The sequence below is a fragment of the Gobius niger genome (genome assembly GCF_951799975.1).
Source record: "Gobius niger genome assembly, chromosome: 3".
In the NCBI taxonomy this organism is placed as follows: Eukaryota; Metazoa; Chordata; class Actinopteri; order Gobiiformes; family Gobiidae; genus Gobius; species Gobius niger.
In genome coordinates this window covers 174,488-195,337 of record NC_136854.1, presented here as the reverse complement: position 1 = coordinate 195,337, position 20,850 = coordinate 174,488, and the positions used below count along the sequence as shown (strand labels likewise).

The 20,850-nt window shown below is 44.4% G+C and overlaps 1 protein-coding gene across 1 annotated transcript; it reads left to right on the top strand.

The window, feature by feature from the left end:
• Positions 1-1,551: 1,551 nt before the first annotated feature.
• On the top strand, positions 1,552-16,311 carry LOC306960544 (protein NLRC3-like; the record flags this gene model as incomplete). Its single annotated transcript, XM_079552977.1, has 11 exons — positions 1,552-1,611; positions 1,736-1,883; positions 3,782-3,832; positions 7,350-7,422; positions 7,511-7,538; positions 10,121-10,301; positions 10,369-12,151; positions 12,216-12,383; positions 12,454-12,627; positions 13,242-13,288; positions 15,782-16,311. 11 exons carry the CDS (start codon positions 1,552-1,554, stop codon positions 16,309-16,311), a joined length of 3,243 nt encoding a protein of 1,080 aa, XP_079409103.1.
• Positions 16,312-20,850: the final 4,539 nt, after the last annotated feature.

Here is a 20,850-nt window from a genome sequence, read left to right as displayed (position 1 = left end):
GATTTTCTGATGATTAGTTTATTGAAAAACTAAACAAAATATCCAAAATCCCCTCTGAAAAAATCTTAGTTACTAATATGTCAATAAAATAAAACCATAACATTTAATCTGGCTCAATTCATTATTTTGATTTCATTGCCCAAAATATAGGCAATTTTGGCCATTTTAAAGCTCAAAATGCCTTATTTTTATGTGTAAACATACAATGACAGAAACAATGCAATACATTTTTTTCTCATTTATATCTGTGATGTTCAGCAAAAGTTTCAAATTGATATATCTCTACAAATATTTTTTTCCCCCTATTCACCTGCAGTGTCTCGCCTTAAGAAACTGATAGCTGTGTTTGAAACACCATATGCTTGTAGTTTCTCAAGTAGAAGTTGACGATCAACCAAGTCAAATGCTGCGCTGAAGTCCAGAAACACAATGCCTACCAATTGCTTGTTCGGTTTGTCCCAGCCAGTCGTCAGTCAGAGTTGTTAGTGCTGTTCTGGTTGAGTAGCCTGCTTTGTGTGCATGTTGGACGTCAGAATTAAGGTGATTCACTTCAGAATAGTTCTGAATTTGTTTATATATCACCTGCTCCACTAGTTTGCTCAGAACAGGTAAGTAGCTTATGGGTCTGCTGTTTTCACCAGTCAGTGGCTGTTTTGAATTTTTTATCATAGAAACAACTTGTGATATTTTCCACAAATTTGGAGAAGTACATTCATCAAAACATGCTTTAAAAATGTAAGAAATAGGCTTAACTACTGATTTAGCTGCAAGCTTTAGACGTTTTCCATCCATACAATCAATTCCACATGGTTTATCACTATTTATATGTTCCAATAATTTCAGTTTTAACGGGTTCAAAAACAAATGAACAATGCTTATCATGCATAATTTGTTCTCAAATATTTTTTTCTGACAGTTTCCTACTAACTGGGGGCATCTCATTCCTGATTGTTTTCACTTTATCCTGGTATAATTGTTGAAATGGTTTGCAATTTCACAAGGTTTAGTAAGAAATGTACCAGTCAGCTCAATGAATTCTCAATGGATTCTCATTCATGGCTCTGTCTCAGACCCTGCGCTCACAGAAACAGGCCTGTTAGCCCCGCCCACTTTCTGTAGCTGAGCGGAGAAGACGAGAGGGGAGGGGCGCACATGGCTCTGTTTTTTTTGCCCCGCAGGGGGCAGCATCAGGCATTTTAAGGGACCCGAAGCTCCAGGAAGTCATTGACCCTGTTTGATAAAGTTTATATATTAAGCTTCGTCACAGTTTTTGTTATGTTTCCATGACGTTACTCGAGTACAAATGTAGCTCCTCCCACTTGTGCCTCTTTCAAACACATGAGTCTAATCACTGACTGTGGAGTCGCGTGAGGCGGAGCTGCTCTTTGCTCCTGGTCGGGCAGGTTCCACAGCATTTCTTTAGAGACACAGACGGGACAGAAATGTGCTCTGTTACGGGTGTGGACATATGTTCCCCCGGTTCAGCAGCTTCCCCACTTCTACTGAGGGCTGAACTGGAGCTTTTGTAATCAATGAAGACGACACCACGTCATGAACCAAATGACGAGACGGGACAAGGGTAAAGAGGAGCAGAGCCTCAGTGACTGCTCGGTAGTTTTTACACCCAGAAAACCATCTGTTGTTTTCTCTCCTCGCTCTGTTCAGCCTCAGTGTAATTCTCCTTCCCTCATCACAGTCTGCTGTATGAGCCTGTCCTCCTGTCACCTGTCTGCAGCCCCGCCCACCTGTCTGCAGCCCCGCCCACCTGGACAACAGCCAATCCAGGTGCGGCTCTGAGTCGCTCCAGGAAGAAACGCACAAACCAGTGTCTCCGTCAGACGCACTTTTCTCTGGGACACGGTGGACTCTGTGGATCCGCTCAGGTTCGACTGCTCTCATCATATTCAACCCCTGCTCTGGGATAGACCTGCTTTAGACCTGGTTTAGTCTTTAGTCTGAGTCTTTCTTCCTTTATTTCCTTGTTCTTTGGTCTTTGTTGGTCTAAAGTCTGATTTGTTGACTCTTTAATCAAATCAAAAATGCTCTGTTTCATGTTCACTATTTTAACTGAGTCATGTTTATCACTATTTTCTAATCAAACTATAGTTGTAATCTCTGTAGCTGTAACACTGACGTGTGGCTGTTGATGGCACTGTAGGTCTTTACTGTTTGTAAAAATGAGAGACTGATGTCTGAATTATTATTTTTTTAAATCTAAAAAAAAATTCACTTCATTTCTGATTTTTTATTTTATTTTATGAACTTTAGATCTGTAGTCATGGCATGTTAAATACAGAAATAGTCAATTATATTTTCAACATGAACTTATTTGTTGTATAAATTTGTTCTAGTTTAGTTTTGAAACTGATTTGTCGCTGTAACAGGAAGAACAAACATTTTAATTGAATAGTTTCCCAAACTCATTCCTAACTTTACTTTTTCTAAAATCCTAATTCTTTTATTCAACTTCAAGTTATGCTCTATAAAGGGTTAAAACTATGTCTGAATAGTTGGAATTTCATTTTTTGGAAATTCTTTGAAAGATCAATGTTTGAGATGATGACGATTGATCGATGAAATAATCAAAGACAGACTGAAGACAAACCTGGTTATTTAATATGACTTATGTTACATCAAATGTCAGACCCAGGCGGTCAATTTATACTCAATCAATTACATTTGTAAAACACTGAAACTTACAGACTGTCACTTTAATCCTGTAATGTTTCCATGACGTTACTCGAGTACAAATGTAGCCCCTCCCACTTGTGCCTCTTTCAAACACATGAGTCTAATCACTGACTGTGGAGTCACGTGAGGCGGAGCTGCTCTTTGCTCCTGGTCGGGCAGGTTCCACAGCATTTCTGCAAACTGTCTGCTGTATGAGCCTCTCCTCCTGTCACCTGTCTGCAGCCCCGCCCACCTGGACTCAAGCCCCGCCCACCTAGACCGCAGCCAATCCAGGTGCGGCTCTGAGTCGCTCCAGGAAGAAACGCACAAACCGGTCTCTCCGTCAGACGCACTTTTCTCTGGGACACGGTGGACTCTGTGGATCCGCTCAGGTTCGACTGCTCTCATCATATTCAACCCCTGCTCTGGTTTAGACCTGGTTTAGTCTTTAGTCTGAGTCTTTCTTCCTTTATTTCCTTGTTCTTTGGCCTTTGTTGGTCTAAAGTCTGATTTATTGACTCTTTAATCCGATCTAAAATGCTCAGTTTCATGTTTATTATTTCAGCTGAGTCATGTTTATCACTATTTCCTAATCAAACTATAGTTTAATCTCTGTAGCTGTAATACTGACGTGTGGCTGTAGATGGCACTGTGGTCTTTGCTGTGGGGCCAGTTTCTCTTCATTTGATGTAAACACTGGTTTCTCAAATATAAAAATGATCATTGACGTTTTTATTTGATATGTTCCAGTCATTGCCTTGTCATAGTCTGGAATGACTCATGTCCTTTAGGAAAAGTCTCAACATCAACATTCATTTCTAGATTTCTGTAGGTTTTTGTTGTAAATCGCTGTGATGCCAAGAGTTAAAAAAGTGTTTCCACAAAGGCCGACGTCTCACTTTACAGAAGCTGACTTTACTGTTAAAGCAGAGGGTCTCCGTCTGGTTCCACTGGAAAATAACTGGTGTCAATAAAAGTATGTGAGTCGCTCAGGCTGAGGTTACTCCAACCACGCGCTGGTCCCTTTGCAGAGATGTTCAGCCTCAGGGTAATTCTCCTTCCCTCATCACTGTCTGCTGTATGAGCCTCTTCTCCTGTCACCTGTCTGCAGCCCCGCCCACCTGGACTCAAGCCCCGCCCACCTGGACCACAGCCAATCCAGGTGCGGTGCTGAGTCACTCCAGGAAGAAACACACAAACCGGTCTCTCCGTCAGACGCACTTAGTCAAATAGTCAGTAACATTTTTAACATTACAGTCGCAAGCAGTGATGGGGCACTCCCCCCCTTGCGACTGCCCACACTCGCTCTCGTCCCTTGCGAGCCCCCCTGATCGCTCTCGCTCGTTGCGACAACCCCCGTTTCTTCGCCCCAAGTCAACAAACAAAAAAAACAAAAAAAGAGTCAAGGTCAGAGTTGATCCAGCAGTCTCATTGTTGGGAGCCCAATGCTCGACCTATGATGCTACACAGGCACAGAAAATGTACCAGCCGAACTAACAAATATCTTAAGAAGATAATAATATATTTAAACATTTGGTTATTAGAGTAAATTCCCCTGGCCGCCCAAAGATTTGTTGTGAGTGTGCTCCAGCCCCGCAGCACCCTCGATATTGAAGCAATATTTGGACCCATATAGTACGAGGAACACACAGAGAGATGGACAGGAAAACAGCCAAACTGAACTTCCTTTGATTTCCAGTCCAAAAAAGATGAAATTTGGAGCAAAAAACATCCAAATTGAAGCGTCTTCTTTCGATGACAGAGGGGTAGTATGAATTTGTACGAGTCTAGTCTAAAACTGTGGCTTTTGTTAAGAAAGGGGGAAATAAGGGAATTTGACAAATTTCAGGACAAACTCTGACAGAGAACTCTGGCTATTTTCACAGAGGATGGGTGGGCCACTTACAAGCCACTGGAAAGGCAACATGAAAGTCAAAATTTCCGCCTCCCTGTGCATCCGGGCGTGGCACTACAATTCAGTTTTCGGCTTGCCCTGATGTCCCCTTTGACTGTGCCGAAGGGTTTGGGCGTACGCCTAAAAACGCACGTTTTCATTTGAATAGGGGTCAACTTCGAGGGGGCACAGTAGAGCCATTTTGTTGTGGGCACGGCAAATTAGTCTATTCCCATAAATTTTCACGCCCCCCCAATGTCTCCGCCAAATTTGGTGAGTTTTCGGCAACATTTAGCGGGTCAAAAGTACGATCATTTCCGGAGACCGGGGACTGCGTCCAGTTCAGGCCTATTAAAAAAAAATGTTATGTATAAATAAGTATTTGGTCAATAACAAAATTTCAACTCAATACTTTGTAATATAACTTTTGTTGGCAATAACAGAGGTCAAACGATTACTATAGGCCTGTACCAGGTTTGCACACACAGTAGCTGGTATTTTGGCCCATTCCTCCTGCAGATCTTCTCCAGAGCAGTGATGTTTTGGGGCTGTCGCCGAGCAACACGGACTTTCAACTCCCTCCACAGATTTTCTATGGCGTTGAGGTCTGGAGACTGGCTAAGCCACTCCAGGACTTTCAAATGCTTCTTACGGAGCCAGTCCTTCGTTGCCCGGGCGGTGTGTTTGGGATCATTGTCATGCTGGAAGACCCAGCCACGTTTCATCTTCAAAGCTCTCACTGATGGAAGGAGGTTTTGGCTCAAAATCTCACGATACATGGCCCCATTCATTCTTTCCTTAACACGGATCAGTCGTCCTGTCCCCTTAGCAGAAAAACAGCCCCAAAGCATGATGTTTCAACCCCCATGCTTCACAGTAGGTGTGGTGTTCTTGGGATGCAACTCAGTATTCTTCTTCCTCCAAACACGACGAGCTGAGTTTATACCAAAAAGTTCTACTTTGGTTTCATCTGACCACATGGCATTCTCCCAATCCTCTGCTGTATCATCCATGTGCTCTCTGTGTTACTGATGGTCACCTTTGTTACTTTGGTCCCAGCTCTCTGCAGGTCATTCACCAGGTCCCCCCGTGTGGTTCTGGGATTGTTGCTCACCGTTCTCATGATCATTGTGACCCCACAGGATGAGATCTTGCGAGGAGCCCCAGATCGAGGGAGATTATCAGTGGTTTTGTATGTCTTCCATTTTGTGATAATTGCTCCCACAGTTGATTTTTTCACACCGAGCTGCTTGCCTATTGTAGATTCACTCTTCCCAGGCTGGTGCAGGTCTACAATTATTTTCCTGGTGTCCTTCGACAGCTCTTTGGTCTTGGCCATAGTGGAGTTTGGAGTCTGACTGTTTGAGGCTGTGGACAGGTGTCTTTTATACAGATAACCAGTTCAAACAGGTGCCATTAATACAGGTAACGAGTGGAGGACAGAAGAATTTACAGGTCTGTGAGAGCCAGAGATCTTCCTTGTTTGAAGTGACCAAATACTTATTTTCCACCATAATTTACAAATAAATTCTTTAAAAATCCTACAATGAGAATTCCTGGATTTTTTTCACATTCTGTCTCTCACAGTTGAAGTGTACCTATGACGAAAATTACAGACCTCTGTCATTATTTTAAGTGGGAGAACTTGCACAATTGGTGTCTGACACTGTACATGGGTCTCATGCATGTAAACAAGCCACACCGGATTGTAGCCTTGGGCTAATTTCCATCCGTCGTCCCCCATGCGCACTCACAAACACACTCATATTCATCCTGGCCTATTGTGCATGTTTTTTGTGGTAGGGGAAACCGGAGTACCCGGAGGAAACCTACACAGACACGGGGAGAACATGCAAACTCCACACAGAAAGGCCCCGTCCCTGGTGGGACTCAAACCCGGACCTTCTAGCTGTGAAGCACGAGCGCTAACCGCTGTACTACCGTGCCGCCTCAAGAGTTAGCAACTATTCATATCCAAAATCCCCAATCCTGGAGAGTTTACAGCCGCTCTGCCAGTGTGAGACCTCATTTGAAAGACTTGAAGATCTGTGTGAGTGAATCAGAACTTACCTCACACCATCACCTGAACCCCTGACCCTAAACCGAACCCTGACAGTCAGGAACAGGTTAAGGTCCTGCAGATCCCCAGGCCGACGTTAACCTCCCGACAGCAGATCAGTGAAGTCTTACCTGGAGCAGCCTGTGGTCAGTCTGAGCTCAAGCCTCTCACAGTCTGCACTGGACACCGGAGCTGAGCTGGACCCGCGACAAGAACCAGTGCATCAACAGCACTTTTACTGGAGACATTAAACTCCACACGCTGGATACAATAAAGCATGAAGATATGAGACTGTAGGAGCTGCTTTAGGAGCCGCCCTCATCACTGTCTGCTGTATGAGCCTCTCCTCGCTCAGGTTCGACTGCTCGCATCATATTCAACCCCTGCTCTGGGATAGACCTGGTTTACTCCTGGTTTAGACCTGGTTTAATGCTGATTTAATCCTGGTCGAGTCCTTCTTCCTTCATTTCCTGTTTTTTGGTCTTTGTTGGTGTAAATTCTGATTTATTGATCTGAAGTGCTCAGTTTCAGGTTTATTATTTTAGTTGAGTCATGTTTATCACTTTGTTCTAGTTAAACTTACTATATAAAATCCAAATTCTAAAAACAAGTTACTGACAAACAAGCCACATTTTATTCAGAACGACAGAAAATCTGGGATAGGGCCATTCATTTGGACAAAGAATTCTGACAAATTATGAAATGTCTCACTGTGATGTCCTTCAGGTCCGTGGCTGAACATGGATCCAGAGCTCAGAGAGGACGGAGCCTCGAAAACCACTGACCCCAAAGCTCAGAGGTGAGATCCACCAATGTTCTTTATATCAGACACACTAACTCTGTTCTTTACATCAGAGACAGACCTAAAGTCTCTCTTGTGTTCACAGATCTGCTCCTGGGATCGGCCCGGTATCAGTGAGAAGTGATCGCTCCAATAATCCATTGATTAATTTTAAAGGAAATCATGGTTCACAGTAAGTCGAGTCACACCATCCATCCATCCATTTCCTTCCACTTTTCCGTTGCCGGGTCACATTGCACCTGCCCCTTATGGCTCCTCCTGCAGGTGGTGGGTCCACGGAAGGACGGCCACACAATTTTAACCGAGCCTGTTGGTCTCTCATAAGGGGCTTCTGAACCGCTCTTTGTCTGACCCGTCATGAAGCCCCCGACAACAAAGCTCCCAGGATCATTCGGGTGCTCATACCCCTCCAACACGTTAAGGTGGCGGTTCCCGGAGGGGTCGAGTCACACCACTTTATGTTAATGATATTTTATTGTTTGGGTTTTAGAATCTAGAGTTATTAGAAATAAACTGTCAGGTCTGTGTTTGAGCGTCTTCAGTGACGCACCGTTTTGAAGTAACTTTTGACCTCTCTTTAAAGTGTTTTTTTTTTTTTATCAGATATGAGTCGTATAAGATTTACCTCAGATTTCCGCTGAGTCCACTCTCTTAGCCCTCTGTGTTATATTAAAGTCTGAGGTGTAGAACAGTGAATAGAAACGGTGAGAGGACTGTTCCCTGTGGGAACCCAGTGCTGCCACGTCTCCATAAAGTTCTGCTTCCCAAAACAATCAAAACACAAAATCAAAAGGTACAAGACTTAAGAGTAGGTGTAGTTTAATCAGTTTAATCAATTCTATTGTTTCTGTGAAGGAGCAGATGATTTTCCTGAGTCTGATCCAGGACAGTCCCGTGTGTTTCACTGAAGTGTTTTCTTCTTTGTCTCAGGATCCTCCAGAAACATCCTCCGTCTGAATCTGGTCCCAGCTGTGAGTCCCTCAGTGACCGGTCTATGGGAAAACCAATACACTTCAGGACAGAGCGGTGAATTTTTACTCAGTGTATTATGGAATATTATTGTCACAAAAAGAGAAGGATCTAAGAAAGATATACTGAAGGAAACAAAGGCATCTTTAGTAAATGTTTTTTATTGCTTTGTGACAATGACGATTAAGATAAGATAAGATAAGATAAGATGGTACTTTATTGATCTCACAGATGGAGAAATTGCATTCGATGAGAGAGCATCCGGCAGCAGCACCCATTCAGTGCGCACCACTCTTTTTTTTTTTTTTTTCTTTGGTGAAAGATCGTTGTGTCGCGGCCGCCATCTTCACTGTTTTGGTCACAGGAGGAGCACTGGTTGATGGGAAATCCGTAGACGATGACCACAGCGGTGGAGCTCTTGCGCTTGGCCCTGATGTTCTTGTCCACACAGGTGTAGTTGGCCGTGTGGGACAGACGCGCCTGCTTGATGATCAGGATGGTCCACGGTGATGTAGAAGTTCCTGTCCTCGGCCGGGTCGATGATCTCGTTGTCCTTCAGCCACTCCACCCGCATGACCTTGGAGGATGGAGAAACTGTAGCTGCCCTCTGTCTCCTCTGATCATCTGAAACGGTGCACCGCCTCCTGGGCTTGTCCCCGTCTCAGAGCGTGGTGTCCTGCACTGGTCAGCTCCACCTCGTCCTTCCTCTTCCTCCTGCACAGCTCCCTCCACAGTCTATCACCATCTCCTCGTTGGTCCTTGTGTTGTTTCCTGTAGCTCCTCTTGTGACGCCTCCTCCGTGCTGCAGGTGTGGGGGCTCTTGGTGCCTCTTCACTGTTCAGTGTCTCAGAAGAAGATGTTTGTAGATCTCAAATGGGTTTAGCTGATAAGCTGCCAGTTTGTTTACCTTCAAAAAGCTGCTTTCTTCAGGACCATTTTGGACTCTCAAAGTAAACAAATCCACCAAACCTCCACAAAAACACGACAAAGATGTACAAAAGTATCCAGAAAAGCAACGTGGTTCGCTGAAAAAGGCAAACAATTCACTGAAAAAGGCAAACAATTCAGCTGCACCAGGAGAGAGGGAGGTCACTTCCTTTTTTCACCATTACTTTGTTGTTATTTCAATCACAAAAGATCAAAAACTAAAATCCAGAAAATGGACTGTTTTCTGGAAAGCCTGTAAATAATTGTAGCTTTTTATCCCCTTTTAAGTGTTTGATAAAAAACAGTGTAATTTAATTTAGTATAATTCATCTCTCCCTTGTTTATCCTCAAATAAACCAGGATCCATCACATTTAATATAAATATTTCAGGTTTATTGTAAATGTTTTTGTCTGTGTTAGACCCAGTGTTGACGTCAGACCAGAAGGTTCTGAACCAGGCCCCGTCTGTGAGTCCCTCAGGAGCGACCGGTCCATGTGGGAACCAGAGAACTTCTCCTCAGATCTGTAAGATTGAGTTTGTTTAAAAACAAGGACAGACAGTGGTTTAATGAGGTCCTGAAAGTGTGAGAGAAACAGCTGAATCCTGAGGTGTTTGTTGTGTCTCTGTCACAGAGTGGAGCAGGCTCCAGAGCTCAGAGCTCAGCAACATCACACTCAGCTGGACTCCATATTTAAGGTGTGTCCTTCACTCAAGTTTGGTGATGTTCAGATGAATGGACTTGTTTCACACAGATCTGACACTGACTGCATTTGTGTTGTTTCTAATGTGTCTGTGCAGCTTCTGGAGGAGGACATCTTCACTTTTGTCCAGAAGGAGCTGAAGAAGCTCCACAAGGTTCTGAGCACAGATTACCCAGAATGCTTAGAGCCTGATGAGGATGGAGAGGCTTTTCTGAAGATCACTGTGAACTTCCTGAGGAGGAGGCAGCAGAAGGAGCTGGCTGAGCGTCTGTGGAGCAGTAGGTCCATTTCACTCAGTCATTTGATCTTCTCTGAGACTCAGGCTCTGTCTGTGTCTTCATTCAGGGAGATGTTCTGGAGTTCTTCAGCGTAAACTGAAGCGTGACCTGCAGCAGAAGTGTCAGTGTGTGTTTGAGGGCGTGGCTAAAGCAGGAAGCCCCGCCCTCCTGCAGCAGATCTACACAGAGCTCTACATCACAGAGGGAGGGGCCTCAGAGGTCAACCAGGAACATGAGGTCAGACACATGGAAACAGCCTCCAGGAAAGCAGGCGGAGCAGAGACAGCCATCACATGTGAAGACATGTTTAAAGGCCCCGCGGACACAGAGGCGCCCGTCAGAACAGTGCTGACAAAGGGAGTGGCTGGCATCAGGAAAACACTGCTCACTCAGAAGTTCAGTCTGGACTGGGCTGAAGGCAAAGCCCACCAGGACGTCCAGCTGCTGTTCCCCTTCACTTTCAGAGCACTCAATGTGCTGAAGGACAGGAGCTTCAGCCTGGTGCAGCTGCTCCATCACTTCTTTAGAGCAACAGAAGAAGTGAGCAGCTTTGAAGATCTGCAGCTGCTCTTCATCTTTGACGGTCTGGACGAGTGCAGACTTCCTCTGGACTTCACCCAAACCAAGGCCCTGACGGAGCCCACGGAGAGCGCCTCAGTGGAGGAGCTGCTGGTGAACCTCATCAGGGGGAGCCTGCTTCCCTCCGCTCGCCTCTGGATAACCACACGCCCCGCGGCGGCCAATCAGATCCCTGCTGAGTGCGTCTCCATGGTGACAGAGGTGCGAGGGTTCAGCGACCCACAGAAGGAGCTGTACTTCAGGAACAGGTTCAGAGACGAGGCCCACACAATCATCTCCCACATCAAGACGTCCCGAAGCCTCCACATCATGTGCTTCATGCCAGTCTTCTGCTGGATCCTCTCCACAGTCCTGGAGCATGTGCTGAAGACCAGAGAGAGAGCAGAGCTGCCCAAGACCCTGACTCAGATGTACATCCACTTCCTGGTGGTTCAGGCCAAAGTCAAGAACATCAAGTATGAAGGAGGATCTGAGACAGACCCACACTGGAGTCCAGAGACCAGGAAGATGGTGCAGTCTCTGGGAAAACTAGCCTTTGAGCAGCTGCAGAAAGGAAACCTGATCTTCTACGAGAGTGACCTGAGCGAGTGTGGGCTGGACGCTGCAGCCGCCTCAGTGTACTCCGGAGTCTTCACACAGGTCTTTAGAGAGGAGCCAGGCCTGTACCAGGACAAGGTCTACTGCTTCATCCATCTGAGTGTGCTGGAGTTTCTGGCTGCTCTTCACGTCCACCAGACCTTCGTCCACACTGGTGTCAACCTGCTCTCCACAAAAACACAGAAGTCCACTCTGCTCAGAGTCAAACCTAAATTGAAACATCTGCACCAGACGGCTGTGGACCAGGCCTTACAGAGTCCAAACGGACACCTGGACTTGTTCCTGCGCTTCCTCCTGGGTCTTTCACTGCCGACCAATCAGAGCCTTCTCCAAGGTCTGCTGACACAGACAGGAAGTAGCTCCCAGACCAATCAGAAAACAGCTGAGTACATCAAGCAGAAGCTGAGTGAGGAAGTGTCTGCAGAGAGAAGCATCAACCTGCTCCACTGTCTGAATGAACTGAATGATGGTTCTCTGGTGAAGCAGGTCCAACAGTACCTGAGCTCAGGACGTCTGTCTGAAGGTGGACTGTCTCCTGCTCAGTGGTCAGCTCTGGCCTTCATCTTACTGTCATCAGAAGAAGCTCTGGAGCAGTTTGAGCTGAAGAAATACTGTGCTTCAGAGCAGGCTCTGCTGAGGCTGCTGCCAGTGGTCAAAGCATCCAACAAAGCTCTGTGAGTGAGGTCTATGTAAGTATGAACCTTCTAAACGTCTCCTAAAACAGTGTGTTCTCTCCAGACTGAGCAGCTGTAACCTGTCAGAGAGCAGCTGTGAAGCTCTGTCCTCAGTCCTCAGCTCCTCTAGTCTGACAGTCCTGGACCTCAGTAAGAACGACCTGAAGGACTCAGGGCTGAAGATGTTGTCTGTTGGACTGAAGAGTCCTCACTGTAAACTGGAGCAGCTCAGGTCAGAGGGTTTACTCTTCATCTCTGTGAGTTTGTCATTTCTCTGACTCTGTTTAACCCTGTGTGTTCAGACTGTCAGGGTGTCTGATCTCAGAGGAAGGCTGTGCTGCTCTGGCCTCAGCTCTGAGGTCCAACCCCTCCCATCTGACAGACCTGGACCTCAGCTTCAACCATCCAGGAGACACAGGAGTAAAGCTCCTGACTGCTCTACAGGAGGAGCCCCACTGCTCACTCTCCACTCTCAGGTGAGGACAGTTGTTAATGTTTTGGTGTCGATAAAAAGGAGAAGCAGCATTTGATCCTCACGTATGTGACAGTTAGCAAGTCGGCTCGTCCGGGAGACTCTTCAGAGTCTGTTAGCATTAGCCTCAAACATCGCACATTCTGATCAATCAGAATGTTCATGTTAAACATTCTGATCAGATGTTTAATTGTCCACATTTAGGTTTCTGTCAACGCCTCTTTAGAAAAAATTAATGAATGTCCAGAGCATTAAAGGTTTGACTTCAGATACAAATGACTGAATAAAAGTGTCGTTGAGCTAAATGCTAACTCAGATTCAGTTTCTTCTTTTTGTGGCTCAGATTCACATCCAGTGGCCTCGAAAAATCATCTAATTATATGTTAATGATAAAGAAACCACATAAAGGATATCAATGCCATGAAAAGGACAAACTGTACCTCACCATACTTTAGTTTTGTGCTGGGCTTCACTGTTTATTCTTACAGATGTAACGATCAATTTAAAACAGGTCCCTGATTCCAGGGCGACACAATGACCCTGTAACTGTGAGGCTGTTAAGTTGTTCCTGTGTGACATCATCTGCATGCCCTGTTTAACTGAAGTGTGTTTCCTCAGACTGGATCCTGTTGGAGCTGAGAGGTTAAAACCAGGAGTCAGGAAGTGTGAGTATAACGTTCACACAAAGCATTCTGGGTAATGGAGTCTTCATATAAACACTGTCTGCAGTGAGACCCGTTTCATCCCCAGAGAAGTGTCTCCTGCTCAACATGTTTTTACTGAGTTTCTGTTGAAACAACTTTGTCATGTTTTCATTTTCTCACAACGATCAGCAACTGGTTCATTTAAAATTGTATCGTCAGGAACAGGTTATTGAGGACAAATGCTTTTCTTTTTTGCATTATTTTATTAAGGGGGCTCTGCAATCGTTATACGGGAACTTCAAAAACAGCTTCATGTTTTAAAGAATTTGTAACCCCCCAAACAAAAGTCACATTTTATTTTTGTTTACTGAACAGATTTGTGAAAAAGCCGAGTCCACACTGGTCAGTCTGCACCCACATGTTTGTTCCTCAGAGTTCACAGGTCGGGAGCATGGCCGTATCTACCACTGAGGTCCATTTTAGCTTCTTTTTTTTAACACATTGATAATCCTTTGTAAACACGCGCTTATACAGACGGAAGAGCCTCTAATTCAGATGTGGATGAGCTGGTTCTGGACCTACATGTGTCCACTCTAAAACCCAACCTCATGGAACCTTTGGACCCGAGTGTAAACTGGGCGGAGGCGCGGCTGAGGCGGTGTCCGCCCTCACTACAACAGCAGCGCCTTTAGCATGAACCGCACTAAAGTTTCTTTACTCTCTGCCATAAAGAGGGAGGAGCCTGTGCGTGGTCAGACTGACGTGACTTGGAGTTTTCCTCTCAGTCTGATCCGAGGAGTGAGAGGAAGTAGAAGCGTCTGTGGCCTCATCGTTCTCCTCCTCTGCCGCTGAACCCCTGGCTTTGTGTCTGTCTCATGCAGAGACTGTAATGTCCTGCTTAGAAATGATCTTGGCTTTAATGAGAGCTGAAACCAGTGGTTTGACAGTGAGGGCGCCGCAGAGGGGGCGGGGCCAGAGCACAGAGTCCAAACCAGAGTCTGATGTTCAGAATGAGCCGGTCACTGGGACAAAGCAAAACCCTCAGCTTTACCCGTTCACACAAACAGCCTCCAAACGTGTAGGAACCACTGGCCCAGGCTCTTTCTGTGACACAGTCTCTCTGGTCCTAACGTTTCCTCCTCACTGAAGCAGAGGAAGAGATGAAGAGGTTCAAGCAAAGCCAGTTAGTCTTCGGGGTCAGAGGGGAAAGAGCTGCAGACGCCTCAGGTTCAGCAACAAAGAGACAGAGAATCATGAAGAAGACGGGAGAGAGAAAGTGCAGCATCCACGGCGTCACTGAAGCTTCTCTCAAAGTCTGACACACTGGGTTTATACATGAACCCGTCTAGTCTCACTCAGTCCAGGTCCAGTCCTTATAGGCCTGGTTTAGTCCTGTAGTCTCTCTCAGTCCAGTCCTTATAGTCCTGGTTTAGTCCTGTAGTCTCTCTCAGTCCAGTCCTTATAGTCCTGGTTTAGTCCTGTAGTCTCTCTCAGTCCAGTCCTTATAGTCCTGGTTTAGTCCTGTAGTCTCACTCAGTCCAGTCCTTATAGTCCTGGTTTAGTCCTGTAGTCTCTCTCAGTCCAGTCCTTATAGTCCTGGTTTAGTCCTGTAGTCTCACTCAGTCCAGTCCTTATAGTCCTGGTTTAGTCCTGTAGTCTCTCTCAGTCCAGTCCTTATAGTGCTGGTTTAGTCCTGTAGTCTCTCTCAGTCCAGTCCTTATAGTCCTGGTTTAGTCTGTGAACCTGTTCATAACAAAGGCAATAAAACCTGGTCTGATTCTGAGTTAGTCCTCGTGTCCGTCAGTCCAGGTCTAGACAAGGATTTGAAATAACTGTTTAAATAAAGCTTTATATTAAAGTTAAATTGCATGTTTTAATCTGAGAGAGAGTGAGCTTGAGAGGTGAGGCTGATGAAGCTGTTAGTCAGTAAAGCTGTAATATACAGGAACATAATCATAATGCATTAGTCTCATATAGAGCTTTTTACTAAACTAAAGTTACACCTTCATGAGTCTGAGACGTGTTTTGTTCCTGATAAACCACTTTCTAAGAGTTTAAATGTAAATGTTCATTATGTTTCTTTATCTGCGACAGCGCGACACAAACAAGAACTCAACTTTTAATATGAAAGAAAATGTTTGTTAAATGTGACTTCAGAACATTCCAGGTTATGTGTGGCTACGTCACAAGAGAAACTAAACTGAAACATAAATAAATGAGCTCAGCTTCACTCAGACGATCCTGTGAAGCCTTTGGAACAGAAGCATTTTTACAGAAACAATCATTAAAGCTCCTGTTTTATTCTATTGTCGGGGTGAAATGTTACAAACTGTGGCTTAAAAATGTGCAGTTTCTTCATTTTTTTATTCTTAAGTGAAACAATAATTAAATCGATCACGTATTTATTGATATATTTATATTTGAATCTTTGAGTCCATTTCAAATCAATATAAATGTGGTTCTCCTCTAAAGAGTGAACAGGGACTAACTGCTGCTGTGTTTTCTCTCCGTCAGATTTCACTGAACTCTCTCTGGATCCAAACACAGCTCAGATAAACCTCAAACTGTCTGACAACAACAAGAAGGCCACACATGTGAGAGAAGATCAGCCGTATCCAGATCATCAGGACAGATTTGAGGGCTGGGTTCAGCTTCTGTGTGACTCTGGTCTGACTGGGCGCTGTTACTGGGAGGTCCAGTGGAGAGGGAGGGTTTTTATATCAGTGTCTTACAGAAGAATCAGGAGGAAAGGATACGGTGATGACAGTGTGTTTGGATACAATGATCAGTCCTGGAGTCTGAACTGCTCTGAAGTTGGTTTCTCTGTTTTGCATAAAAACAAACAAACCCCCCTCCCTCAGCCCGGCTCCTCCTCTGGGACAGTAGGGGTGTATGTGGACTGTGCTGCTGGCTCTCTGTCCTTCTACACAGTCTCCTCTGAGGAACTGATCCACCTCCACACCTTCAACACCACCTTCACTCACACCCTGATCCCTGGGTTTATGCTCTGGGATTACGGCTCCTCAGTGTCTCTGTCAGACTGAGGATCAGAGTCTCAATTATACAGATGAGTTTCAGTCACATGACCTTTTCCTGACATTCCTTTCCCAGTTCATTGATAAAACAAAGTAAATCATTAGAGATGTTGGAAAATCTCCTTCAGATAAATAAATAAAATAACTAAACCGTATGAAGGGAAACTCTCGGTCACGTCTTTGTCTTTTTCTAAATCCTTTTGTTCCAGAATCCTGAGTTCAACATCTGTCATTAAAACCACTCAATAAATGAATGAATAACATTGATTTAAATATGTGACCAATGCAAAGTGGATTAATTATTCATCATTTTGTATTCGTTTAACAATAAACTCGTCACTTCTATCACCGTGTCGTTCATTTTTAAGTTACAAATTCCCTGATTTTTGTCTTTAAGGTCATTCTTCAAACTCCTCAGGTGATTCTCGTCTCGTGTGAGTCGACGAGTCGGAGGAAACCATTTTAAACGGTTTCCAAACCAGTCCCTGCAGGATTTCACGATGTTGTGATCGCAACTATGAAGCTCCGCCTCCTCTCACTCGCCTGGGCCTGAAGCTCCTGAAATCCTGGAGGGACTTCTATACCAACCATGTTTAGTCAATGGGAAATGAGTCAAACTGCTCTGGAACTTTACCTTTATCTGTGTCACTTCCTGTCAGCAGCTTCAAAAATCTAATTAAAATAACTTTTCTGCCCAACATTTCTTCATTCAAATCACTGCTTCACTGAACTGATAATGATGTGACTGATGTTATTCTTGTAAATAAGTCATATTTTCAGAAGCATTAAACCTGTCATGTGACCTTTAATGGACAAAAGTAGAATCTGGAAACATCCGTGTTTCACCTGCAGCGTCTGGCCTTAAATGAAACCTTTTCTTTTCCATCTTTGAGGCGAGCGGTTCACGCCTGATTTGGCCTCCGTTACCCTCAACACAGGGGGTCGGGTCCTGTTTACGCCACATTAATCCTGTAATGTTTCCATGACGTTACTCGAGTACAAATGTAGCTCCTCCCACTCGTGCCTCTTTCAAACACATGAGTCTAATCACTGACTGTGGAGTCACGTGAGGCGGAGCTGCTCTTTGCTCCTGGTCGGGCAGGTTCCACAGCATTTCTGCAAACTGTCTGCTGTATGAGCCTCTCCTCCTGTCACCTGTCTGCAGCCCCGCCCACCTGGACTCAAGACCCGCCCACCTGGACCACAGCCAATCCAGGTGCGGCTCTGAGTCGCTCCAGGAAGAAACGTACAAACCGGTCTCTCCGTCAGACGCACTTAGTCAAATAGTCAGGAACATTTTTAACATTAAAGCCGCAAGCAGCGATGGAGGCCCTCATCCCTGGGGCACTCACCCCCTTGCGACCACCCCCGCTTCTTTGCCCCAAGTCAACAAACAAAAAAAGAATCAAGGTCAGAATTGATCCAGCAGTCTCATTGTTGGGAGCCCAATGTACCAGCCGAACTGACAAATATCTATGAAACGCCCCGCGCTCATGTGTTTTAGGCTTGGATAATGTTTCCAGTGGCCCATGTAAAAGGAGAAAGCATTAGAAAGGAATCAAAGCTGTGTTTGGACGAGCGACCTCCTTCACCTGAGACGACCACGCTACCACTGAGCCACCATGAGCCATGTTCCCGAGTCCAAAAGAAGAAGAAAAAAAAAGACAAGGTTGGGATCGATCCAGCCGTCTTATGGATGGGAACCCAGCACTCTACCAATTGAGCTTCACAGACTGAGTGAATGACACAGCTGATTTTACATTAATCTTATGAAACACCGCACTTGTGTATTTACAGAAAACAGAGTTAAGGTCCGTTCACACCAAACGCTTTTGGGGCGTCAAAAACGCACCTAAAGCCCATAGTAAGACGCTTGTGCTTACCTAAAGTCAGACGCTTGTCACACTGACGCTCTGGCTGCACGTCAGCGTGTGTTCGTAGCTACAACAGGCATCCTCGAGGCCCAAACACATTACCAGCGCAGATTCAGCCACTGAAATAAGATTTCTTATGACCGCCTTTAATCCTGGGTGTTTAGATAAAGAAACACTGAAGTGTGTCGTTGTAAAAGTTCCAGAGCTTCTTTAGCTCCGGGTTCCAATGAAACTAAACCTCTGTGACTTGTTTTCATTTTTTTTTTCTTTTTCTTGGCTGGCATATACTTTTTCAAGCTTTCCATCATGTTATTATGTCATTCCCTCATTCAAAACATGGCTGAAGTGTTGCCTTGGCACATTCAGATATTTTTGAGTAATCTGTAAAAACTCTGATGGCGGCCATTTTAGGGATAGGTTTGCCTGAGTCCTCCTAGGAACGCCCCCACCTCCTGGAGACGCCTCCGAGCTTTCGTCACCAGCCGAGTAACCAACCACTGCTCCTCAGCAGAACCCCCTCCCCCCCCCAAAGGGTCAGAGGTTCTTAAAGAGACAGAGGCCTACTTCAAGACATTCACTACACTCACAGAAATATTTAACCCTAACTCTTAAGATTTATGTAATTTTTTTACATGACAAATTCCCATTCACTTTTTTTAGATAATTGTAATACAAACCTACCAAATAAACCTTATTTGATTTATATTCATTAGTGTAATAATGCCTATTTATTTGAAATGCATAATCCTCAGGTTTATGTGTTTTGTATTAATAAAGTATAATTACTCTAAATTAATTATAAGGAGAGTAATTATTTAAAATACATAAAGTATATTGTTTGAATTACATGTTATTTATGCTTATGTAATAAACCAAATTAATCAAAATGCATCACATTTATGTAATTTTTTTCCATTCAGTACGATCTTAATGATGCATAAGAATCAGATCAGACCACATTGTTAATTCAACATATTTATTAACATGCCAGTGCAAAAATTCCATAACTGTGAATACTGCACATCAGGCTACGTATGTATCCGTTTTATATCCTAGAGCTCTGCCGCAAAGTGGCTAAAATTAACGAACACGGTGGCACCTTGTTCAAAACTACAACAGTGTGTAATATTAATGTTAGCCGTTTGTATCTTGAATAACAGTTAAAGGAATAGGCCACCGTTTTTACATACTGAGATATGTTCTTACCTGAGCTTTGACGAGTTTAGGACTCGTGTGATCTTCCCCCGTGCCTTCAGTCACGTAAACACAGCGCAGACGGCGTTAGCATTTAGCCTCTCCCTCTCTCCTCTATAGCTCCAAAACAGGTCAAGATAGAAGCTACCAAGCTCTTCCACGTTTTCCCTATTTAAATATGGTTATGTGAAGTGTTACGCTATAAAGTATAATTACACAAAACTAGTAGTAGTAGTTCGGCATCCACAGTAGTAAAGTGAAGATATTAGTGCGCGGATATCAAACTACTCCTGGTATTATTACGCTTTAGCGGATTTTCTGGTATACCTCAAACGTACTCTTCAGGCTTTTTGGATAGCTCAAGTTGAGTGCGTAGATCAGTCCATAAAGCATCACACAAGCATGGCTGACACTCTGTAGGTTATGGTTAACGTGGAAGAGCTTGGTAGCTTCTATCTTAACCTGGTTTGGAGCTGTAGTGGAGAGAGGGAGAGGCTAAATGCTAACGCCGTCTGTGCTGTGTTTACGTGATTGAAGACACGGGTGAAAATCAAGACAGTTTCTAAAGAACTTGTCAAAACAAGGTAAGAACAAATCTCAGTATGTAAAAACGGTGGCCTATTCCTTTAAGATCAAGCTGCTAGTCAAAACATATTTTTACAATCCTAACTTAGCACCTTGGTTCTTCATTAATTAGGTTAGAGAACCAAAATCATAACAGGAACATTTTTCTTTATGACCTAACTGTAAAGTTACATTAGCTAGACTTTGGAGAATTGGAGCACACAAAAGTACATTTGTTGATCCATGAAGAATTTTAAACAACGTGCGGACGTACACACAGTTCAATCCAAAAGAAGGCACTTTTTGAACAGGATTTGAATTTAAAAGCTTGGACACCAAAAGGAAAACAAAACAAAACATGCATTTCCCTGAAGCCCTTAAACACAAGATTAAAAAAAAAAACTCGGGCAATAATGCACTTACACAGCCCATACCTGTCAAATCACTGGAGCAATTTGAGTTTCAGTGCCTGTACTTTTGGTGAAAGCTTGCTTGAGTTAAGGTCCATCAGGATTTTCTGGTATACCTCAAATGTTCTCTTCAGGCTTTTTGGATAGCTCAAGTTGAGTGCGTAGATCAGTCCATAAAGCATCACACAAGCATGGCTGACACTCTGTAGATTATGGAGAACTTTCACACCTTCCAGCACAACACCGACATCAGCAAAGCGTCCACCTGGAACATCAGGACCTTGATCTTCTGCTTGGACTGTGTAGATGCCCATGGTCTTCTCTCCAATGTCTGCCTCAGCCTCTCTGGATTCAATGTCCTGGAATACAAAGAGAACAGAATGATGGGCTGTGTGACCCTTACCAAAACCACCAAAATTTAAGCAGCCCATGCCTAATAGTTCATTTCTGAAATACCTTGATTACCTTTGTTGACATGGTTTCAGTACACCTGTGCCAGTTTCAAA